The sequence below is a fragment of the Labeo rohita genome, chromosome 21 (genome assembly GCF_022985175.1).
Source record: "Labeo rohita strain BAU-BD-2019 chromosome 21, IGBB_LRoh.1.0, whole genome shotgun sequence".
NCBI lineage: Eukaryota > Metazoa > Chordata > Actinopteri > Cypriniformes > Cyprinidae > Labeo > Labeo rohita.
This window is the reverse complement of record NC_066889.1, coordinates 14,205,030-14,217,413: the sequence shown is the minus strand read 5'-3', so window position 1 is coordinate 14,217,413 and position 12,384 is coordinate 14,205,030. Positions and strand designations below refer to the sequence as shown.

The 12,384-nt window shown below is 35.2% G+C and overlaps 3 protein-coding genes across 4 annotated transcripts; all 3 read left to right on the top strand.

Annotated features, from left to right (window-relative positions):
* Positions 1–914: 914 nt before the first annotated feature.
* On the top strand, positions 915–1,507 carry LOC127153014 (syncollin-like). Its single transcript, XM_051093935.1, has one exon. The coding sequence runs from the start codon at positions 940–942 to the stop codon at positions 1,333–1,335; it is 396 nt and encodes a 131-aa protein (XP_050949892.1). The 5' UTR covers positions 915–939; the 3' UTR covers positions 1,336–1,507.
* A 1,315-nt stretch (positions 1,508–2,822) lies between these two features.
* On the top strand, positions 2,823–7,075 carry gng8 (guanine nucleotide binding protein (G protein), gamma 8). 2 transcript variants are annotated; one of them, XM_051093938.1, is made up of 5 exons: positions 3,007–3,051; positions 4,446–4,667; positions 5,186–5,277; positions 6,408–6,520; positions 6,642–7,075. In XM_051093938.1, exons 4-5 carry the CDS (start codon positions 6,437–6,439, stop codon positions 6,768–6,770), a joined length of 213 nt encoding a protein of 70 aa, XP_050949895.1. In that variant the 5' UTR covers positions 3,007–3,051; positions 4,446–4,667; positions 5,186–5,277; positions 6,408–6,436; the 3' UTR covers positions 6,771–7,075. The 2 variants fall into 2 exon arrangements, with proteins under 2 accessions (XP_050949894.1, XP_050949895.1); XM_051093937.1 differs by lacking the exon at positions 4,446–4,667 and having other exon boundaries at positions 2,823–3,051.
* Positions 7,076–7,379: 304 nt separating this feature from the next.
* On the top strand, positions 7,380–12,378 carry tmem45b (transmembrane protein 45B). Its single transcript, XM_051093442.1, has 6 exons — positions 7,380–7,503; positions 8,597–8,805; positions 10,254–10,457; positions 10,536–10,720; positions 10,798–10,940; positions 11,020–12,378. Exons 2-6 carry the CDS (start codon positions 8,604–8,606, stop codon positions 11,135–11,137), a joined length of 852 nt encoding a protein of 283 aa, XP_050949399.1. The 5' UTR covers positions 7,380–7,503; positions 8,597–8,603; the 3' UTR covers positions 11,138–12,378.
* The last annotated feature ends 6 nt before the right edge of the window (positions 12,379–12,384 follow it).

Here is a 12,384-nt window from a genome sequence, read left to right as displayed (position 1 = left end):
GCAGAGCAATGGGACTAGATTTGAACGAAATCTTTTTAAATCACATTAGAGCACCCAAAATACCCAAATTCTATTCTGTTCTACCCAATTATGTTACTGTAGATCTCATTACCAAACATTTTAATTAGAGAAGCTCAGATATCTCAGCGGGCACCTTGATATCAATTTTACGTCCAATATTAGTAGAGATTTGATCTAGATGCTGTAACATAATTTTAAATTCAGTTTGGATGGCAGTTTCTTCCAGGGTGAAAATAGAAAGTTGATCCCACACTGAAATTTTGATGTTTAATGTGTATTTAGGCCAATATATTTGATGTTCAGTTTACATCAAATCAACATAATATCAATTTTCTGACGTCAGTTTAATTTACAAATTTGACTTTTTAACATCAGTTTTCCACTAGAACAGTGATAATTTATGCAAAAGTTAGGCAATACACAGTCAAATGTCAATGTGAAATGTCATATGGCTGGTTTCCACATGTTGTTAAATAGGTGTCAGCACATTCAGACATGGTCATGTGGTTTGTGAACATCTTTTGTTGTTTTTGTTATAATTACACAAAGTTTAAGTTCACTAAAATGGACTAAAACAATTAAACTGCAGTTGATACAGAAAGTCTAAAATGCAATAATGTGTATGTTATGTTCAGTTTAATCTCATGGAGCTTATTATATTGTTTCAGATATATTTTAAAAATGAGCAAAAATATTTTTGCTAATATAGATTAGATATTTACATGAATACATGTAAATACACAGTTTGCCCATTTTTTTTTGCTGAATTGCATTTTTGGGAAAGAACACTGCGTAAAATCTGACCTTCACAGAGTCTGTTGGACGATCTGTTGTTTCTCACACACGTCATTTGTATGGAGAAACTCCATGTATATAGGTCAGGGCAAACAATCTCTTTGCACTCAACACGCTGAAAACATGAAGGGGGTCATCGCTCTTCTCCTGGCAGTTCTGTACTTTGAGGGACTCAATGCTGAGTGCCCCGAACCAGCCACGCTGAGCGATGAAAATGGAAGCAAGCTCTGCGCTCAGATGTTCGAGCACAGCAGCTACTACTACGCTGAAAGCTGTACTGGCAAATTCTTGTACGTTTATCCTGATGAAGACACACCCATCATGTCATGGACTTGGAATAACCGCATTTCTTCTCTTGTGGTGGGCCGAGGCTGCTCCCTGACAGTGTGGTCTCAATCCAAAAAGCAAGGAAGTAAGAAGAAGTTTTCTGCTGGCATTGTGTACCACCTTAAGGAAGTGCCGAAAGGCCTGTTTGGAGACTGGAACGATTCCATCTCAGGATACTACTGCATATGCTAGACATGAAGCATGAGACTGAAAGCACATTAACATATAATGTCAATGACACAGAACATCTGTAACCCTAGTGAATCTGTGTTTTCAGATATTCTGCTCATCGTGATTCTGCTCAAGTGAATTAAACGTCACATGTTGCTGCAGGAAATCTCTGCAAAAATGTGATGCAGAAACATTCAAGGTGCATGATTCTTTTTTTACTGTAGTAAATGTAATGAATCAGTCTTACAGTTTCACAACTTTTTAGTAATAAGTCAGATCAGATAACAAAACCAACATCAATGCCTGAAAGTGAAAAGTTTTAGTTTTATGCATTGTTATTTCTGCTTTCAATTCATTAAACTGCTGACAGCTTTGTGAACACATTCAAAAGTATGTAGATATCAAAAACACTTTAGCACTGGAATGATCTTTAGAGTGAAAAAAAGAAAAAAAAAATCCATGCATCTAGTTGTTTATGAAAGACAGACTACAGCATGTTTTCACAGGACAGTATTTGCAACTGATACATAAAACTTTCGGCCGTAAAAGTGTCTTTTAGCTAACATGAAAAATTCTCACATCTCATACATAAAACAGTAATTTATGGGACTAACTCCTGCACTCTCTCTCTCCCTCAAAATATCCCAGCAAAAGTATACACAGAGTTGAGGTCAAAAGTTTACATACACCTCTCTGACGTTTACATTTATAAAAATGACGCTGTTCAAAAGTTTACATACACTTGATTCTTAATGCTGTGTTGTTACATGTTTCCCAGAAGACAAAATAAGTTAGATTTTCCCTGATCTTCGAATTCAAAACGTTTTCACCCCCCGGGTTTTAATGCATCATGTTTCCTTCTGAAGCGTCAGTGAGCATTTGCATCTTTTGTAATAGTTGCATATGAGTCCCTCAGTTGTCCTCATTGTGAAAAGATGGATCTCAAAATCATACAGTCATTGTTGGAAAGGGTTCACAAAAAAATGCTGAAAAACCAAAGAATTTGCGGGACCTGAAGGATTTTTCTGTAGAGAAGCGAGCAGTTTAACTGTTCAGGACAAACAAGGGACTCAAGTAACAACACAGTATTGAGAATCAAGCATATGTAAACTTTTAAACAGGGTCATTTTTATAAAATCAACTATTATTTTCTCTTGTGGACTATTTGTGAACGTCTTTTATGTGAAATATTGTATTCAGGTCAGTGCTACATGAAAAATAACATGCATTTTGTATGACCCTCTTATTTTGGTAAAATAATTAACATTTTGCAGATTCTGCAAGGTGTATGTAAACTTTTGACCTCAACTGTAAATAAATAAAAAAAAGAAAATATGTTTTCTTTCAACCAGTATTTTTGTCTTTTTTTTTCATTAAAAACATCTAAAAAGATGTAATATAAGTCTCCAGTCTCCCTAGAATGTGTCTGTGAAGTTTCAGCTCAAAATACCCTACAAATCATTTATTATATAATTTTGAAAATGTCTATTTTGAGTGGAAGCAGAAACACGCTGTTCTTTAAATGCAAATGAGCTGCTGCTCCCTGTCCCCTTTTTCAGAATAGGCCTGTGCTTTTACAACTCATACCTCAGATACTCTGCCAAAACAAAACATCTGTTTGGTTTTGATTATCATGTCTATCACGCTGAAACCACACGTTTTAAAGCCATCAGTACATATCGGTTTTCTGAGCACACATCCAAAGCACACACACAGAAAGCAGCTGTTGCAGGGCATGTGAGTACTAAACTAACTTCTTTTACATGTCTTAATGCACTTAAACTGTTAAATACACCCAAGATTATGTTAAAAACACAAATGAGTTAGAAAAACACAGTCATTTATCTCTGTGAAGGTAAACAGCTGGGAAATAAATTACATGTTTATGTTAGATCTGTGTATTAAGTGACAACAGCATAATATACAATACATATACTGCTGTCTTCGCTGTTATTATGACCCAAATAATAAAATAAAATCAGAAAATCACTAACTGCTCTTACATAAATAATTTCTGTAGCTCTACTAAGATGCAGATTCTGCAAATGGCTTGATCTGAGACACTGCTTATGATTTATGTTTTGTTTTTTTTAAAAAAAAAAGAGTGGGATTTTTATCATTATATGTTCAAACAACATGTAAAAGAGAATTTTACAGAATAGGTGTTCTTTAAAGGGGTCATTGGATGGCCATTGTCAACAAGCTGATATGATTCTTTAGGGTCTTAATGAAAAGTCTATAATATACTTTGTTTAAAAATTCTCAATGGTAGTGTAAAACAACACCCTTTTAACCATGTCAAAATCATCTCTGCAAAAATCATCCTGTTCTGGTTGAGGTTGCTTTAAATGTTAATGAGCTCTGCTAGCCCCGCCTCTCTCTTCTTTCTGTGGAGTGACAAGCCTGTTTACTTGAGCTGCATTTAGCCGTGATTAGCGTTTAGCCGCTAAACTTGCTAACTAGAACGTTATTAGGAAAGGCGACTGCAAAGATTCATAAAAACCCCTTATACTCACGTCTGCTGTAAGTGAGGTTGGATCACGAATGATTTGCGCAAACATAGACGCATTTACGTAGATCGGGAGGCGCATTCCATTCACAAACAAATGTAATCTACTGCATCTTCGGCGGCTCAGATGTTGGAGTAAATGACGACCACTATGTTCATTATTACATCCAGCAACACAACAACACCTCAATCGCTCAATCAGAGATATTCTTGTCTAACTTATATCCCTGCTCCTGAAAAAGTGAACTTTGCATCCGATGACCCCTTTAAATAAAAAATATATGTGTTCTCTGAAAACAACAGATTTGGTTGTTTTTCTTATTAAGTAAATTGATCACATTGTTGGGATATTTAGATTTTTGAAATACACCTTACACACAAAAAAAACATGTGTACAGACATTTTACTACAACCACGAGGCGAGTTTTGAAATGCTTATCTAAATATTTTAAGTCCTGTAGCTTTACAGTATGGCACTGAGCCAAAGAGGATCAGGAAATGACTACACAACAGTGTCTTATTTTATACTGGAAGAGTGACATTCTTTTTTTCTTTTCTTTTCTTTTCTTTTCTTTTCTTTTCTTTTCTTTTCTTTTCTTTTCTTTTCTTTTCACACTTTGAGTGATCCACCAGTGCCATGATTAAACATTTAAATGCCAAAGCTGATTGTTCAGTGAATTTTCAGCACCAGGACTGGATTTATCTACATTTCTCACATCTGCACAGAACGGGTAGATCAATAAATCATGTCTGAAAACAGCTGCTAATGAGCCAGTTGACATTAAAGCCCTGGAGAAGAGCTTTGAGCCACCTGCAGCGAGCTCAACTAGCAATCTTTCCCCAGGTACTAATGATGAGAACTGAAACACTTAACCGCAGCTTCACTTTCTCTCTGGGTTTCACAGTCCTCAGGTGGGATTCGTATCAGGAGATCAGCAATTTCAATATTACATATATCACATGCAGGATAGCTATTAATACCCATCTGTTTTCATAGGTTGTTGAAGAAAGGCATGAAAATCATCATTTGGTTTAACTTTATCCTAGACCCCAGGCTTTATTCTATTTTATTTAAACCATCTTGCATTTATTATTTTATTTTCTACAGTTCAATAATTAATTGCAGTTTTATATGCCTGTTGAAATGGCAATTTTTACTCAACACAATAGCTCAGTGCAGCTCATTGTGGTGGCAGGTATCACTCATACGCTATTATGCATGACTGAGATATTCAGCTGAAGGTCACACCCCATGATGCCTGTGACTTGCCTCTTCAGCCCAATATGGGGGAGGAATAAAAGCTAATTATGAGAGGCGGCAGCTTTTCCCATCCCTCCACTCTTTACTATCTCTTCATTCAGTCCTGCAGGTCGTAATGTGTACAACAGACATTCTACGATAACAAGACTTGTCCTCTGCCAGCAGCATCACGGATAAATCTGGATCAACTGTGGTAAGTCATTAAGATAAATAAGCAGCATGCTGTATTAAATCTAGTTTTTTACATTTTGTATAAACATGCTTTTTTAGTTCCCCTAATTCAAAGTGTACTTTAAATCTTAAAGCAACATACATTTGTTAGTTGAATTAAGTACTTTAAGTATTTGTTATAGCAACATCTAGTATGCAATGAAACTGTAATATAATATGGCAGACAGTTATGTAACATTATATTTCATTGCTTTGCAACGGCATAATTCAAATTAGATTTCCATATGGAAATCTATTTTCCTAGTAACAAAATTTCCTTGTTTTGCATATCTGAAAATAAATAAATAAATAAAAATAAAATTTTTTCAAAAACTAATTTCAATAGAACATCTCAAACAACATATGTGACCCTGCACCACTAAACCAATCTTAAGCTGCATGGGTATATTTGTAGTAATAGCCAAAAATACATTGTATGGGTCAAAATTCAATTTTGTTCTTTTAGACAAAAAAATCATTAAGATCATGTTCCATGAAGATATTTAGTAAATTTCCTACCGTAAATATATCAAAACTTAGTTTTTGATTAGTAAAATGCATTGCTAAGAACTTCATTTGGACAACTTTAAAGGCAATTTTCTCAATATTTTGGTTTTCAAATTCCAGGTTTTCAAACAGTTGTATCCCAACCAAATATTGTCCTATCCTAACAAACCATACATCAATGGAAAGCTTATTTATTTAAAAAAACTGACCCTTATGACTGGTTTTGTGGTCTAGGGTGACATACTGTTCAGCTTTTTAAGCTAAAAGTATGAAATTGTGACTTGATAAAATGATAAAAGTGTGAAGCGCATACTGTGACTTCACATTAATAAGTGAGCAGATTATTTGTGGTCCCCAGAGGATTTCTGCACTCCTCTGTTTCACCTCTCCCACTGAGCCTCATGCAAAACACAACCAGCTGAGACCCAGCAAAACAATTACTGCAACTCTGCAACAGAGATGTCTTTAATAGCCTAGAGGAGCCAATAGCATCGTCTTCTTAGGGAACTAAACCATCAGACGTCTGTAGATCTGGAGGTGAGTTGTTATCTACCAGATGCATTTAGCTGGACTCTCCTGGGGTTTGTTTTTGCTGTATTCCTGCAGGGTTAATTTGGTGTCTACAAGAGAGCAGAATGTCTAATAACATGGCCAAGATTGCAGATGCACGAAAAACAGTGGAACAACTCAAACTGGAGGTTAATATTGACAGGATGATGGTAAGACATATTTTCATGCTAAATAACTGATGTTAGAATTATTCACTAACATGCACAACTACAAAAACCATTATTCAAGAGGAAAGGAAAATGCACATTTATGAGATACGTCTTTGCACAGGTATCCAAAGCAGCAGCTGAGCTGATGGCTTACTGTGAGTCCCATGCAAAAGAAGACCCCCTGGTGACCCCCGTACCATCTTCAGAAAACCCCTTTAGAGAGAAAAAGATTTTCTGTACAGTTCTGTAGATGTTGCTTATACTCCACAATGTTCATTGTATTATTTTCAAGATATTCCCAAGCCTAATTTTTCAAATTTTTTTGATTCCATAAATGTTAGTTAAATGTTAATAAATGTGAACAATCTCCCTAGGCTAAAAGAACAGGTTTCTTCCTGTTTTGGAATTTTCATTCATCGAGATCATCGTTCAGATTAGAATTTACCTCATGGTGGCGCTACGGTTTAAAAATGTTTGTTTATCTCTATTCATCCATACAGCTGCTATGAGTGTTTGGTGAGGTTGCTCAGCCTACACAACAGCAATAAAACAAGAGCGAACAAAGTTCATAATGCTTAAGGTTTGTTTGTTGTATGTCCCTGTGTATCAGCTTCCGTGAATGGTTTATATATTAACTTCCATTAACCTTTCCTGTAGAAATACATCAATACCTGCATACCTAAATAGACATTTTACCATTTTTGTTTTTAAGATAGTCTACATAACAATATATAAGCTAATAATTAAGCACAAAAAGTATTTTTAATATAACTTACAGCTGGCACTAACCTAGAAGATGGGCGTGGTCTTTTCTAAGTTGCACGGTGCTGTCAGTCAAACTCAGGAGGGGCGGGGTCATCTTTTATAACTCAGTGCAGGTGAGCAGGTGCGCTTTTTGAGGACAGGTTACTAGGATATTCCCATCACAAGACCCGCACAGGAGCACTGGGCGCCCCGCCGTGACAACAGAGGCCTGAGTGAAGGTAAACAAATAAGTTTACAACATTTAAGAATAAACTCTACATAGTCATCGATTGCCTAGAATTAATTCATGTACATACGTAGCAGAGATGACCAATTTTATAGACTATATGAATACTAATACTGCACAGTTTTGAGCTCAAACAATTATTTAGTTTATCTAAAGGTGGTTTTATGATATTTAAACTGTATATTAATTAAATTTAGGATAGTAACAGTAGTTTAATTTAACTAGAATTATTGTTAGTAGTGTCAAATTATAGCAAATTTAAAAAAATTAAAAGTCTCTTTCAAACAAGCAAGAGATGTACAAAAAATAATCCACTGAAAAGTTTGTTTAAAGATGTAATTGATTCTTTAATCTTCGAAAATTTTATGAAATTGGTCTCTACCGCAATTTTAATTGCAGTAGCAATAACTATTTTAAATATTTAGTTATATTTTATCCGATACTGTGGTTAGCTGCTATGGTAAATCGGCTGCTTTTGAGGATTCTACCTAGACTACTGCGCAGAGACAATAGTCAGCTTGATTCCTTGCAAGACAATGAGCTCTCCCACACACACGCGAGTAAATAAAAGCGCTTCTTGTCTACCGGGAAAAACTTGATTTCCAACCTGACTGACCAAAATGTCTTGAACCGTCAAGACAAAGGTGACAGCAGCGAGGAGAACTCCCTTAGATGCTTAAGATTTAAAGGTTTTAAAGATTTGAGGGGTGCAGCAATATTAAAAGTGACTTTGTAAGTAAGACAAATTGTTTATAGTTGATATCGACCCCAAAAGATTTTAATATTTCGCTGATATGAGCACCCTAACTGTACATTCCTATCAATGACATTATTCATATCTACATATTTCTTTACTTAATGATTATCAGAGAACTGCCTGTTGTGATAGCTTTAAGTAATAAAGGTTTATCATACTGAACTTTGGTTTGTGTGACACAATGACTGATGTCCAAGTCAAATGAAAGCCAGCTTTAAACAGCATTCTATTTGCTGGATGCTATTTTTTGTAGTTTTTTTCTTGTAGCTGACATTAAAATGTTTACATTTTTGACATTTTTTTTAATAGTCATCATTGTTTTCTTAAGGGGCAGAATGGCCAACTTCAAGGGACATGCATTACCTGGTTCATTCTTCCTGCTGTTTGGCCTGTGGTGGTCGATAAAGTACCCGTTCAGACAGATACGGAAGAAAAAAGACAGGCAACATGGAGACAGAGGCAGACAAATGCACACTGTACTGTTCAACCGCATAGATTTAGTTGAAGGAGCTCTGAAGATCTTTTTTGCATTTGTTGGTGAGCCTTGAATCACATACACAATCCTTTACCCTGGTTTCATATCTGATTTTCTATCATAGTAAAAGTATGAGGATGGTGTGAGGTAAAATTAATCACTGTGCTAATAAAATAAAAACATTTCTGGACATGTACAGTTGAAGTCAGAAGTTTACATACACCTTGCGGAATCTGCAAAATGTTTATTGATCATACAAAATGCATGTTATTTTTAAATTTAGTGCTGACCTGAATAAGATATTTCACATAAAAGATGTTTACATATCGTCCACAAGAGAAAATAATTGTTGAATTTATAAAAAACGACCCCTTTCAAAAGTTTACATACACTTGATTTTCTCTGAATGATCCACAGCTGTGTTTTTTTTTTGTTTAGAGAGTCCCTTGTTTGTCCTGAACAGTTAAACTGTCTGCTGTTCTTCAGAAAACTCCTTCAGGTCCCACAATTTTTTTGTTTTTTCAGCATTTTTGTGTATTTTAACCTTTTCCAACAGTGACTGTATGATTTTTAGATCCATCTTCTCATATTGAGGACAATTGAGGGACTAATATGCAACTATTAGAGAAAGTTCAAACACTCACTGATGCTCCAGAATGAAAAACGATGCATTAAGAGACAGGGGTAAAAACTTTTGAACAGAATAAAGATGTTTACATTTTTCTTATTTTGCCTAAATATCATTTTTTTTTTTTTTCATTTAGTACTGCCCTTCAGAAGCTACAGAAGATACTTACATGTTTTCCAGAAGACAAATTTACCCTGATCTTCAAATTCAAAAAGTTTTCATCCCCTGGCTTTTTATGCATAGTTCCTTATGTAAACGTCTTTTATGTGAAATATCTTATTCAGGTCAGTACTAAATAAAAAAACAACATGCATTTTGTATGATCACTCTTATTTTTATAAAATAATTAACATTTTGTAGATTATGCAAGGTGTATGTAAACTTTTGACTTCAACTGTATCTTAAGAATAGTTAATGAATTGTTTTTTTGTGCAACACCAAAATAGACGTTTAGCAGAATGTCCAAGCTGCTCTCTTCATTAGAAAGCGAATGGGGACCAGAATATATCAAGGAAAAAAATGCACCAAAAATGGATGGAAGTCAAAATTCACTAAAAATTCTGTTTTAGAAATGCCTGGTCAGTTGAGGTCACCATTTACTTACATTGTACAGAAAAGAGCAGCTTAGAAATTCTGTTAGAAATTTCTCCTTCACTCTTTCAAATGTACTCTATTTTACAGTACTGTTCCTCATGTACATACCATTTACTTATAGTAATTATAGTAACTAGGTAATAAGATACTAACCTTAAACATACCTCATGTAGTTACCTTATATTACCAGAACTTTCTTAGGTAGGTGCACTGTAAGTACGCATACTGTAAGATGAAGTGCAACCCAAACTTAAAAATAAGGTGTTTTACACTGAAATCTCTCTCTAGGGATCATGGCTGAGCAGTTTGTGCCTGATGGCCCTCATGCACATCTGTATAAGGATGGCTGGGTGAAGCTGATGAACTGGCAGCACAGCACCATGTACTTGTTCTTTGGTATTTCTGGCATTGCAGATGTTCTCAGCATGTCTTCTCGCCACGTGCCAGTTGGTCTTGACCGCCTCTCCCTTTCTTTAGCTCTCTTTGTGGAAGGTATCAAGCAAAACGAGCCATTAATAAAGTGAACATGCAACGATAGCCTGTGATTGAGCTTCCACTTCTCCTTTCCAGGGTTCCTTTTCTATTTCCATGTTCACAATCGTCCCCCTCTGGACCAGCACATTCACTCTCTGCTTCTGTATGCGGTGTTTGGTGGAGCCGCCAGCACAATGATGGAGGTGTTTAAGCGAGAAAACATAGTGCTGGAACTGCTCAGGTGCAGTTTGGCCATCCTACAAGGGACATGGTTCTATCAGGTAAAGATCTCAAACTCATAGGAGAAGAAAAGTCTGGTTTAAAATGAGAGTATTCATATATTTATTTTATGTTTCAGATTGGGTTTGTGCTGTATCCTCTAAATGGAGAAGAGTGGGATCTGGACAGACATGACAACATCATGTTCATCACCATGTGCTTCTGCTGGCATTTTGCTGTGGCTCTTCTGATTGTGGGCATCTGCTACTGTAGCGTTTTTTGGTGAGTGGAGACCATTTTGGATGAATCAAAAAATTCCCAGTGTTTCATTGAGCTTACATTGGGCTTATGATTCTTCCAGGGCTTCAAAATGGTGTGAAAGAAGGCAGCTAGGCGACATGGAGATGGGCCTCAGAAAGAGCACTGCTTCAGATTCTAGCTCCCAGAAGGCTTTGCTCCAGGAATCAGATGAAGAGTAGTGATGACTCCCAAGACTGAATGCACTGAATCCAAAGCTTTTTGCCATTTTCTCTTTCTATAAGACTGCAAAACCAGTCAAAATTTTTGAACTGTAAGATAACTGTAATGTTTTTTAAAGTATCTTCTGCTCACCAATCCTGCATTTATCTGATCTGAAGTACAGCAAAAACACTACAAATTTTAAATATTTAAAATAACTGTTTTCCATTTGAATATATTTTAAAATGCAATTTATTCCAGTGATTTCAAAGCTGAATTTCTAGCATCATTACTCCAGAATATTACAATGATTTCTGAAGACGAATGATTTCTGCTCAGAAACATTTATTATTATGTTGAAAACAGCTGAGTAGAACTTTTTCAGGTTTCTTTGATGAATGGAAAGTTCAAAAGAACAGCATTTATCTGAAATAGAAATATTTTTGTAACATTATAAATGTCTTTTTGATCAATTTAAAATAGCCTTGCTAAATAAAAGTATTAATTTCTATCATTTAAAAAAAATAAATATTGATAATATAATAAAAAATGTTTTCTTAAACAGCAAATCAGCACATTAAAATTTTGCTGTTTTTTCTGCACCTTGGATCAAACAAATGCAGGCTTGGTGAGCAGAAGAAACTTAAAAAACAAAAATCTTGTTAAAAAAAACTTTTGACTGGTAGGATATATGAGTTTATGTTTGCATCATTTCACTGCAAAAGATGTGCTTGTGCTGAAAATATCACATCAGAATGGACTTGTAAATAATGTGGTTGTCACAGGTGCCAGACGCACCTGTAAAACCCAGAGATTTGCCAAACTAGATGTAAAAATAAATCCTGATATTCTTTTAGGATATCAAACGCGTTTGAATGATATTCACTCCAATATACCTAGCTGCATAATGATGCATTTAAATGTTTTCTAATGAAATGTAAATGAAGAATATACAAGCATTTAATTGTTGTCAGTTTGATTCTTGTTACCGGCCACATCATGTAAATGAAATGGCCCAAACCAGGCAAATTGTTTGTTTTACATGTACACAATTTAAATGCAGGGTTAAGTCCTAGATTTGGTTTGGTTGAGTTAACGTGACAGTTGTTTTGTTTTGATTTGTTTCCTTTAGCAGAATCATTTATTTATCATAACACAAACAGTGGCTACTGAATATAAACAGTACTTGTTAAATTACATTTCTTTTGAAGAACGTAAGATATAAAAAGCACAAATAAACTTGCCTCTGTGTACACGTCAACAGCGT

Excerpts from the sequence above, each read along its gene's own strand:
- LOC127153014 (XM_051093935.1), top strand. The coding sequence starts at position 940 with ATGAAGGGGGTCATCGCTCTTCTCCTGGCAGTTCTGTACTTTGAGGGA.
- gng8 (XM_051093937.1), top strand. The coding sequence starts at position 6,437 with ATGTCTAATAACATGGCCAAGATTGCAGATGCACGAAAAACAGTGGAA. Across the intron at positions 6,521-6,641 it reads TTAATATTGACAGGATGATG|GTATCCAAAGCAGCAGCTGA; the intron begins GTAAGACATATT and ends GTCTTTGCACAG.
- tmem45b (XM_051093442.1), top strand. The coding sequence starts at position 8,604 with ATGGCCAACTTCAAGGGACATGCATTACCTGGTTCATTCTTCCTGCTG. Across the intron at positions 8,806-10,253 it reads GATCTTTTTTGCATTTGTTG|GGATCATGGCTGAGCAGTTT; the intron begins GTGAGCCTTGAA and ends ATCTCTCTCTAG. Across the intron at positions 10,941-11,019 it reads TGCTACTGTAGCGTTTTTTG|GGCTTCAAAATGGTGTGAAA; the intron begins GTGAGTGGAGAC and ends TGATTCTTCCAG.